We start from the raw sequence: 11,842 nt of genomic DNA on the forward strand, positions 1-11,842 counted from the left end.
GTGGAGAGAAATCAGATTTAATGTTTCAGGTTCAGTGACCCTTTCCCAGAATCTGAGGCATTTTGGATCTCTGTCAAGCTGGTTCCAACGCTTTCAGAAGTCTCGTTGCCCACATAGGAGGCATTTATTGTATTAGCAAATCAGTATGCAATAGGATCAGCAGTCGATGATTAAAGCCTCTGGAATCCGATATTCTGAGGAAGGGTCGCTGGACCTGAAACATTAACTCTGATTTTTCTCCACAGATGCTGCCAGACCTGCTGAGCCTTTCCAGCAATTTCTGTTTTTTTTTTCCTATTTCCAGCATCTGCAGGTCTTTTGGTTTTTAAAGACTAGAGATGTTCAGCAGACCATTCAGCATCTGGAGAGAGGGAGAAAAGTCTGGTAACGATGGTTCTGGTGTCTTCCTGTGAATGAAGACATTCTGAAATTCAGTACCCAATCCGCTTTGAGTGAGTTAACCTGGCCTGGGATGGTTGTTCAGGCACTAGAACTAGTGGCCGCAGTTTTGGAAAGTGAAGACCATCCAGTCTATCTTAATGACCGTTCAGTGATCCAGGTCTACAAATCAGGCTCAAAAATAGACTTGAGCTTAGATCCCACGATTGTCAGCAATTACTGGGAAGCTTTTACGTGAATGATTGCAACTTGACAGATGACAGGAAAAAATATCCTTTTAGGAGAGAACACGAGGGAAGAAAATGAATTAAAATAAATATGGTTCACTAATCTCCTTTAGGGAAGGAAATCTGCCATCCTTACCTGGTCTGGCCTACAAGCGGTCCCAGAACTGCAGCAATGTAGTTAACTCTTAATGCCCTCTCAAATTGCCTAGAAAGCCACTCAGCTTAAGGGCTTTTACAGACGACTAACAATGGCTGGCTTTGCCAGTGCCACTTAAATCATGTGAAAGAATAAAAACAGAAAAACTAATATGCATGCAATGTGGGATTTTCATGAGGACTTATTATGTGTTAAATACTATGTAAGATCAGCTGTATTTAGCAACCTGAACAGCTGAGCCACAGAGCACAAAAAAGGTTCCAGGTTCAATAACCTCTCAGGTTAGCTGATGCCAGGTAGAACAATGAGAGGGGCACGGCAATTAAATTTAAGTTGGGAGAAGGAAAATGCATTGGAGGTTTTCACTGTGATTGCAATTGAAGAACCTCTAATTATAATTGCGTTCTTTTTAGAATAATATTTTGAGGGCTTTCTGTCCTCAGTTAAGGAACGTCAGTCCTGGTTGAAATGGATACTGTTCAACTTTTTTGTTGCCAGAATTAGCTTTGAGCATTACTAGGTCAAGTACTGTTTACCACGGGTACAGTAGATATGGTACACAACGTACCTTAACTTCAACCTGAAAAAGACCATTCATGAAGCATTTTAGCTATTTATAGGTTTTCCTACACGAATATGATAATGTCTCACTCTCTCTCTCTTTCTCTCACTCTCTCTCTCTCTTTCTTTCTCTCTCTTTCTTTCTCTCTCTCTTTTTCTCTCTCTCTCTCTCCAACAAAGGAGGCATTTATTATATTAGCCAATCAGGATGTTTGCTGAAGGAGCAGCAGTTGATGATTTATTAAAGTCCCTTGAATCTGCTGTGTTGTTCAGTGTGACCATGGCTGATCTTCTGTCTCAGTTACATTTTACTTTGGCTTCCCATATCCTTCGATTCTCTGAGAGACCGATCTACCTCGGCCGTAAACCTAATGGAGCACCTATAGCGTACTTAGTAAATAATTCCATAGGATCCACAGCCCTCGGGAAAAGAAATCTCTCCCTATCACAATTTTAGGTTGAAACCCTGGATCCTGAGCTGAAAGAACAATCTACTGCTCTATCCAACATCCATCTCGGTTTTAACACTTTTCGTTTATAGACTTTCTTGAGCAATTCAAAACTACTGTAAAATGCTACTTTTCTTTTGTTCATTCATAGACTGTGGGTGTCACTGTCTGAGCCAGTATTTATAGTCCTTCCTTGGTTGCCCTTGAGAAAGTGGTGGTGAGCTGGCTTCTTGAACTATTGAAGTCCGTGTGCCATAGGTAAACCCACAATGTCCTAAGGGGGTTAGTTTCAGGATTTTAACTCAGTAACAGTGAAGGAATGGCGATATACTTCCAAGTCAGGATGGTGAGTGGCTTCGAGGGACACTTGCAGGTCGTGTTGTTCCGAAGAATTAGGCCCAGCTCCCTCCAGATGCTGCCTGGCCTGCTGTGTTCTTCCAGCCTCCTGTTTGTCTATCTTGGATTCCACCATCTGCAGTTTTTTGCCTCCATCCGCTGCCCTTGTCCTTGTAGATGGACAGGGTCATAGGTTTGAAAGGTGCTGTCCTAGGATCTTTGGTGAATTTCTGCAGTACGTCTTGTAGATAGTACGCGCACTGCTATTACTGAGCATGTGAATGTTTGTAGAAATGGTGTCAAGCTTTTTGTGTGTTATTGGAGCTGCACTCATCCAGGCAATGGGGGAGTATTCCGTCACACTCCTGACTTGACTCTTGTAGATGGTGGACAGGCTTTGGGGAGTCAGGATTCCTAGCCACTGACCTGCTTTTGTAGCCACTGTAATTATATGGCTATTACAGTTCATTTTCTGGTTGTTGGTAACCCCCAAGATATTGATATTGGAACATTACAATGATTGTATTGCAGTTAACTGTCAAGAGGCGATGGTTAGGTTCTCTCTGTTTGGAGATGGTCATTATCTGGCAGCACAGTGACACAGTGGTTAGCACTACTGCCTCACTGCACCAGGGACTCGTGTTCGATCCCATCCTTGGGCAACCGTCTGTGTGGAGTTTGCACGTTCTCCCCGTGTCTGCATGGGTTTCTGCTGGGTGCTCTAGTTTCCCCCCACAGTCCAAAGATGCGCAAGTTAGATGAATTGGCCAAACTAAATTACTCATAGTGTTCAGGAATGTGTAGGTTAGGTGTGTTAGCCATGTGAAATGGGTAAAGGGTTGGGTCTGGGTAGAATACTCTTTGGAGGGTTGGTGTGGACTCGTTAGGTTGAGGGCTGTAGGGATTCTATGGCACTTGTGTGGTACCAATATTACTTTCCATTTGTCAGCACAAGTCTTTGCACAAGATATTGCCCAGGTCTTGCTGCACTTAGCCATGAATTGCTTCAGTATCTGAGGAGTCGCAAATGGCATTGAATCTTGTGCAATCATCGTTGAACATCTCCATTTCTGATGTTATAATGGAGGGAACATCATTGGTGACGTAGCTGGTAAAGGCTGGACCTAGGACACTAACTCGAGGAATTCCTGCAGAGATGTCCTGGAGCTGAGATGACAGACCTTCACCACCCACAACCATCTTCCCGTGTGCCATATATGACTATAAACGGTGGAGACTTTTCCCCCAATTCCCATTGACTCCAATTTTGCTAGGGATCTCTGATGTCACTGTCAGCCTCAATGTCAAAAGCATCACCCCTCACGTCATCTCTGGAATTCAGCTCTCCTGTCCATGCTTGAACCAAGGCTGTAATGAGGTCAAGAGCTGAGTGGCCCTGGCGGAACCAAAACTGGGCGTCACTGAGCAGGTGCTGCTTGATAGCACTGTTTATGACACCTTCCATCACTTTACTGAAGATCAAGAGAAGACTGATGGGGCAGTAATTGGCCGAGGTGGATTTGTCCTGCTTCTTATATACAGACATACCTGGGCAATTTTACACGTGTCGGCTAGATGCCAGTGTTGTACCTGTACAAGTTCTGGAGCATGAGTCTTCAGTACTACTGCCAAATGTTGTCAAGGCCTGTAGCCTTTGCAGTATCCGGTGTCGCCAACCGTTTCTTGATATCATGTGGAGTGAATCGAATTGGCTGAAGACTGGTATCTGTAATGGTAGGGATCACTGGAGGAGGCCAGACTGAATCGTTCATTTTCCACTTCTGGGCGAAGATTGCTACAAATGCTTCAGCCTTACGTTTTGCACTGTTGCGCTGGGCTCTTCCATCATTGAGGGTGGGTATATTTGTGGAGCCTCCTCCGCCTCCAGTGAGTTGTTATCCACCAGCATGCACAGCTGGATGTGGCAGGAATGCAGAGCTTAGATCTGATCCATTGGTTGTGGGATCACTCAGCTGTGTCTATCACTTGCTGCTTATCCTGTGTGGCAAGCAAGTAATCCAGTTTTGTAACTTCACCGGGGTGACACCTCATTTTTAGTGCTGCTCCTGTCATGCCTTGCTGCGATCTCCATTGAACCAAGGCTGATCCCCTGGCTTGATGGTAATGATTGAGTGACGGATATGTCAGGCCCATGAGGTTACAGGCTGTGCTGGGGTACAATTCTGCTGCTGTTGATGACCCACAGTGCCTATTGGATGGCCGGTCTTGTGTTGGTAGATCTGTTTGAAGTCTTTCCTAATAAGCACGGTGATAGTGCCACACAACACAGTGAAGGTATTCTCAATGTGAAGGCAGAACTTTGTCTCCACAAGGACTGTGTGGTGGTCACTCTTACCGATATTGTCATGGACAGATACATCTGCAGCTGGCAGATTGGTGAGAATGAGGTCAGGTTTGTATTTCCCTCTCGTTGGTCTCTTCACCACCTGCGCAGACCCAAACTAGCAGCTATATGCATTCGGACTCACCCAGCTTGATCAGTAGCGCTGCTGCCAAGCCAGTCGGAATGTCGACAGTGAAATCCCCCACCCAGAGTAGATTCTGTGCTGTAGAGGAAGAATTCCTGCAGTGTTTACAGGATGGTTTTCTTGACCAATATGTGGAGGTACCAACGAGAGAGCAGGCCATTTTCAACTGGGTGTTGTGTAATAAAAAGGAAATCATTGCCAATCTAGCTGTGCGAGGCCCCTTGGGGAAGAGCAACCATAACGTGATAGAACATTTTTATTAAGATGGAGAATAAGGTTGTTGATTCGGAAACTAGGGTGCTGAACCTTAATAAAGGAAACTATGAGGATATGAGGGGTGGCCTTGATAGATTGGGGAGAGTTACTTAAAGGGATGACAGTAGATAGGCAATGGCAAATGTTCAAGGAACACATGGGGGTACTGCAACAGCTGTTTATTCTTGTCTGTCGCAAAAGCAAAATACGTAAGAGAGCCAATCCATGGTTTACAAAGGAAATAAGAGATCGTATCTGATCCAAGGAAGAAGCACATAGATTGGCCAAGAAAAATAATATGTCTGAGGATTGGGAGCAGTTTAGAATTCAGCAAAGAAGGACCAAGGGATTGATAAAGAAAGGGAAGGAGATAATAGAGTGTGAAAGTAAGCTTGAAGGGAACGTAAAGACTGACACTAAGAGTTTTTATAGGTACATGAAGAGAAAGAAATTGGTAAAGACAAATGTAGGTCCCCTACAGACAGAAACAGGGGAATGTATAATAGGGGACAAAGAAATGGCTGAAGAACTGAATACATACTTTGGTTCTTTCTTCACAAAAGAGGACACAAATCAGATACCAGAATTGTTGGAGGATGCAAGATTTAGTGAGAGGGAAGAACTGAAGGAGATCAATATTAGTAGAGAAATGGTGCTGGGAAAGTTCTTGGGATTGAAAGCCAATAAATCCCCAGGGCCTGATAATCTGCTTCCCAGACTACTTAAGGAAGTAGCTCTAGAAATAGTGGATGCATTGGTCATCTTCCAGGATTCTATAGATTCTGGAACAGTCTCTGCAGATTGGAGGGTGGCTAATGTCATTCCAGTATTCAAAAGGGAGGTAGTGAGAAAACAGGGAATTATAGATCAGTAAGCCTAACGTTGGTAGTGGGGAAAATTCTCAAATCCATTGTCAAGGATTTTATAGCAGAGCATTTAGAAAGCAGTGGCAGGAACAGACAGAGTCAGCACAGATTTATGAAGGGGAAATTATGCTTGACGAATCTGTTGGAATTCTATGAAGATATAACTAGTAGAGTTGACAAGGGGGAGCCAGTCGAAGTGGTATATTTGAACTTTCAGAAAGCTTTTGACAAAGTCCCACATAAGAGATTAATGTGCAAGTTTAAAGCGCATAGAATTGGGGAAGTGTATTGGGATGGATAGGAAACTGGTTGGCAGAGAGGCAGCAAAGAGTAGGAATTAATGGGTCCTTTTCAAATTGGCAGTGTGATGCCACAGGGATCAATGGTGGAACCCCAGCTATTCACAATATATATTAATGATTTGGATGAAGGAACAAAATGTAACATCTCCAAGTTTGCAGGTGATACCAGGTTGGGTGGGAGGGTGAACTGTGACGAGGATGCAGAGATCCTTCAGCATGATCTTGACAGGTTGGGTGAGTGAGCAAATCAATGGTAGATACAGTATAATTTGGATAAATGTGAGATTATTCGCTTCAGAAGCAAAAACAAGAAGGCAGATTTCTACCTGAATGGCTGTAAATTGGGAGAGGGGAGTATGCAGCGGGCCCTATGCGTCGTTGTACACCAGTCACTGAAAGTAAGCATGTAGGTGGCAGCAGGCGGTAAAGAAGGCAAGTGGTATGTTGGCCTTCATTGCGAGAGGTTTCAAGTACAGGAGCAGGGATGTGTTGTTGCAGTTATACAGGGCCTTGGTGAGACCACACATGGAATATTGTATGCAATTTAGTCTCCTTTTCTGAGGAAGGATGCTCTTGAGGGAGTGCAGGGAAGGTTTACCAGGCTGATTCTGGGGATGGCAGCTCTGACATATGAAGAGAGATTGACTAGTTGGGATTGTTTTCGCTAGAGTTCGGATGAATGAGCAAGGATCTCAAAGAGACTTATAAAATTCTAACAGGACTAGACAGGATCGATGCAGGGAGGATGTTCCCGATGGTGGGTGTCACAATATGAGGATTCGGGGTAGACCATTTAGGACGGAGACAAGGAGACATTTCTTCACCCAAAGAGTGGTGAGCCTGTGGAATTCATTACCACAGGAAGCAGTTGATGCCAAAACATTGAATGTATGCAAGAGGTGACTAGATATAGCACTTGGGGTGAATGGGATCAAAGGATGTAGGGAGAAAGCAGCATTAGGCTTTTGAGTTGGATGATCAGCCATGATTGTCAAGAATGGCAGAGCAGGGTCAAAGGGCTGAATAGCCTCCTCCTGCTTCAATCTTCTATGTTTCTGTGTTGCCACCCTCAGTGATTTCTCAAAGCAGTGTTCAATATCAGCCAAGAGAGGATGGTGCATTGTAACCAACAGGAGGCTTCCTTGCCTATGTTTGATGTGATGCCATGAGACTTCATGGGGTCCAGAATCAATGTTGAGGACTCCCAGGGCAACTCCCTCCCGACTATATACCACTGTGCCGCCCCCTCTGCTGGGGGAGGACAGTAGGACAGGACATATCCTCGAATGGTAATTGTGTTTTCTGTGTGTAAGGTGCGATTCTATGAGTATAACGATGTCAGGCTGTTGCTTGACTAGTCTCTGAGACAGCTGTCTCAATTTCGGTACTATATTGACCCTACATTTTAAGAAGGAGAACTTTGCAGGGTTGACAGGACTGTGTTGTTTTCAGTGCCTTTGTCAATGCCAGGTGATCCATCCGGTTTCATTCCTTTCATGAGACTTTCCAACAGTTGATACAATGGAATGCTAGGCTGTTGGAGAGGGCAGTTCAAAGTGAACCACTTGACTGTTGCTCTGGAGTGACATGTAGAACAGGGAAGAATGACAATTTCCCTTCTGTCAAAAAAGACATTCATGAACCAGGTGGGTTTTTACCTCAGATAACACAGTGTGCAGCTGGAGGAACACAGCAGGCCAGACAGCATCAGAGGAACAGGAAAGCTGACATTTCAGGTGGGGACCCATTTTTACCTCAGGTCTTTGGAAGGGTCACCAGACCCGAAATGTTAACTCTGATTTCTCTCCACAGATGCTGCCAGACCTGCTAAGCTTTTCGAGCAACGTCTGTTTTTGTTTCAGGTTTTTACAACAATTGATAATGGTTTCATGGTCAACATTAGGCTTGAATTCCAGATTTTTCTTAAATTTAAACTCTGTTGTCTGTTTGAATCTGGGTCCCCACAACATCTCCTGGTGACTGCACTACTAATCCAGAGACAATACCACAAAGCCATTGCATCCCCTGGGATTAGCTATGTTACTGTATAATGAGTAAAATAACTTCTGTCCAAAGAGATCAACCATTCTTCAGTTTTTCCAAGTTGTGGTTGGAAGCACCAGTGTTCTTTTGCAGTGTAAGAACCTCACATTTTTGTGCCCACGTGAAAGGTATTTGCTTAGACTTTGCCCCAGTTTTTGCTGAGAAAGATACTGGGGAGGAAGTGTATCCTCAAGTGGCTGAGTGATATCATGACGAATAGAAGTGACTTTTGAAGCACATTAGTTAAGCCAAGAGAAGGCAATGTGCCAGAGCCTGACTGAATGTATCCTCAAATCCTGAATGATGAAGAGTGGGAATTGCAAAGGCCCTGGAAGTTAATATTTTATAAGCCCTTTGATTATTTGCTGGAGAACTGGAGAGCGGCCAATGCAGTGCTCATTCTTCAAAAGAACTAATTTGGATAAGTACAGCCCCGTTACTTCGCGTCTGTGGTTGGGAACATTTTAAAGTCTTTAAGGCTGAGATTGCCACGTTCCTTGAGATGAGAAAATAGTTAGAATTAGTCCCCCCAACTTTCAGAAGGATTGAAATGATTGTGCTTGGCAAGCAGCATAGAATTTTTTGAGGAAGTAAGACAGCTGGAGGATGGGGGAAGATGCATTACATGTCAAGTATATGAAACTTAGTTATGTATCTCTGGAGCAAGGTCACAGAAGTGATATCTAAAAGAGTTGAAAACTCAAGATACCAGTCTTCACTTGCATTTGCTTGAAGGAAAATAATCACGCACAGGAATTAGATTTTCATGTAACAGATGCCATTCTTGACTGTGGGAGTTATTGTTTGTTTTTAAACTGAAATTCTAAGACAGTGTGTCAAATGCAGAATGATTGTTCAGAATACATTTTGACATGTCTTTCATCGAGCAGTTGGATTGATGGCAAGATGTCGGTGTCTTTTCTGATTAAACTGGTTGAGCTTCTGCTGGTTGGAGCTGGTTGCGAAGCCCATCTTCATTCTACTGTGTGCATGCATAGCCATATGCTGAAAACCAGCATGGAGAGGAAAGATGTTTCCACATTGAGCAACTCGAGTATTACACACATGCTTTGAAAAGGGCCAAGAGGTGTAGAGTGAAGGAAGCGATCAACCAAGCTGCAACAACCATCTCTGCATCTTCCCGTACTCTCTGCAATCGCGTGCCCCCCTCGTTGTCAGATTAGTGAGATGGTGAGGGAAGACACAAATCCAAACACGACTTTGGTCGGATTTTACGGAGAGGAAGGGGGTCTCAGCTGCTGACTGACTGGCAAGCCAGAAAACCTCCACATCATCTCTTTTCAAGAAGGCCCTTCGAGTGTATTTGCATAGAGAGCATGCTCATTGAAAGGCAGTTTAATTTACCAGAATTAAATGCCCCTTCCCAATTAAGATCTCAGCTAGCGTGCGATACGTGCCTTCAGATTCACAACTGCATTTAAGAGGCATGCAGCGAGCAAAATACTATACCTGCTGAACATGATCTATAACGTGCCATGATGGCCACAGTTCAGTAAGTTGAGCAAAAGTAGAAGCCTGTCTGACCAAAGTGCAAAATCTGTCTGGCCAGGGGTGCAGGTCCACCTGGGGAAGTGGGGAAGGGTGGAGGGGCCAGAATGTTAAACTGCAGGAACCCAAGTGATGCTCTAGGCTTGCAGGGAATGAATGTTGGTCTAGTTGGCCATCAAGTGTGGTGCCACTGTCTTCAATCCCTTGGGGTAATGTTAGGGCCATCGACCTCCTGCTCCCGATTTGCCACTCTCCTCAAGTATGCATAGAGACTGCACTGAGAACTGTGTAATCGTGTGAGAATAGCTGGCCTGACCCTAAGCAGCACCAGCCGCAAGCTGCATAAAGGAAAAATCTGTTCAAGAAATGCTGTCGGAACCAAGGATCTTCATTTTACTCGCATTCTTCCGGGAGCCATTCACTTTCTCGGGCCAAAGGAAGGCTGACAGTTTCTCTGAAGCTTCAGCTGCCAATGTACTAGCTAGAGAAATCCCTGCCTAAACCTCTGTCCTCCTTGAACTCTCTCCCTTTCTTTAAGACCCCTTAAACCTATCTCTCTGACCAAACCTTTAGTGTGATTGCCCTACATCTCTTATTTGACTCTGATGTTATTTGATAACATGCCTGTGAAGTGTCTTGCCTGCTTTATTATGTTAAAAGTATGACCCGAGTACAAGTTGGTTATTGTTGCGGGGAAGGAGAAATGGAATATCATTGAAAACTGCCGTTCAGGTACTTCACTAAAAGATTCGTATCTTTGTTTTTGTTTTAGGCTTCTCAATGGTGTGAGGAAATGACAGTAAACCTTATGGCACCAAGCCTTCTTCCTGAATTGCACTTACTAAAAGAGGTAGAGTATTGGAAGTAAAGATTAAACCTAACAACTTTCCGGTATGAAACCTAAAGTAATATAGAATCAGAGATAGTAGGAACTGCAGATGCTGGAGAATCCGAGACAACAAGGTGCAGAGCTGGATGAACGCAGCAGGCCAAGCAGCATCATAGGAGCAGAAAGGCAGACGTTTCGGGCCTAGACCCTTCATCAGAAAAGCAGGAGGGGAAGGGGGTTCTGAAATAAATAGGGAGAGAGTGGGAGGCGGATAGAAGATGGATAGAGGAGAGGATAGGTGGAGAGGAAACAGACAGGTCGAAGAGGCGGGGATGGAGCCAGTAAAGGTGAGTGTAGGTGGGGAGTTAGGGAGGGGATAGGTCAGTCCAGGGAATCCCCCTCATCCTCACATACCACCCCACCAACCTCCGGATCCAACGCATCATCCTCCGACACTTCCGCCATCTGCAATCCGACCCCACCACCAAAGACATCTTTCCCTCCCCACCCTTATCTGCTTTCCGGAGGGACCACTCTCTCCGTGACTCCCTTGTCCGCTCCACACTCCCCTCCAGCCCCACTACACCCGGCACTTTTCCCTGCAACCGCAGGAAGTGCTACACCTGCCCCCATACCTCCTCCCTCACCCCCATCCCAGGCCCCAAGAAGACTTTCCACATCAAGCAGATGTTCACCTGCACATCTGCCAATGTGGTATACTGCATCCGCTGTACCCGTTGTGGCCTCCTCTACATCGGGGAAACCAAGCGGAGGCTCAGGGATCGCTTTGCAGAACACCTACACTCGGTTCGCAATAAACAACTGCACCTCCCAGTCGCGAACCATTTCAACTCCCCCTCCCATTCCTCAGACGACATGTCCATCCTGGGCCTCCTGCAGTGCCACAACGATGCCACCCGAAGGTTGCAGGAACAGCAACTCATATTCCGCTTGGGAACCCTGCAGCCCAATGGTATCAATGTGGATTTCACAAGTTTCAAAATCTCCCCTCCCCCCACCGCATCCCAAAACCAGTCCAACTCGTCCCTGCCTCCCTAACCTGTTCTTCCTCCCACCTATCCCCTCCTCCCACCTCAAGCCGCACCTCCATCTCCTACCGACCAACCTCATCCCGCCCCCTTGACCTGTCCGTCCTCCCTGGACTGACCTATCCCCTTCCTAACTCCCTACCTACACTCACCTTTCCTGGCCCCATCCCCGCCTCTTTTACCTGTCTGTTTCCTCTCCACCTATCCTCTCCTCTATCCCTCTTCTATCCGCCTCCCACTCTCTCCCTATTTATTTCAAAACCCCCTTCCCCTCCCCCTTTTCTGATGAAGGGTCTAGGCCCGAAACGTCAGCCTCTCTGCTCCTATGATGCTGCTTGGCCTGCTGTGTTCATCCAGCCCTGCACCTTGTT

The 11,842-nt window shown here is 45.5% G+C and overlaps 1 protein-coding gene across 1 annotated transcript in view; it reads left to right on the forward strand.

Moving 5' to 3' along the window:
* anapc1 (anaphase promoting complex subunit 1) overlaps positions 1–11,842 on the forward strand; it is a 199,978-nt gene that overhangs the window by 153,445 nt on the left and 34,691 nt on the right. Inside the window, 1 exon segment of the mRNA XM_048596681.1 lies at positions 10,366–10,443. Within this exon segment, the coding sequence (XP_048452638.1) occupies positions 10,366–10,443 (78 nt within the window).

Source organism: Rhincodon typus, chromosome 5, assembly GCF_021869965.1.
Source record: "Rhincodon typus isolate 14 chromosome 5, sRhiTyp1.1, whole genome shotgun sequence".
NCBI lineage: Eukaryota > Metazoa > Chordata > Chondrichthyes > Orectolobiformes > Rhincodontidae > Rhincodon > Rhincodon typus.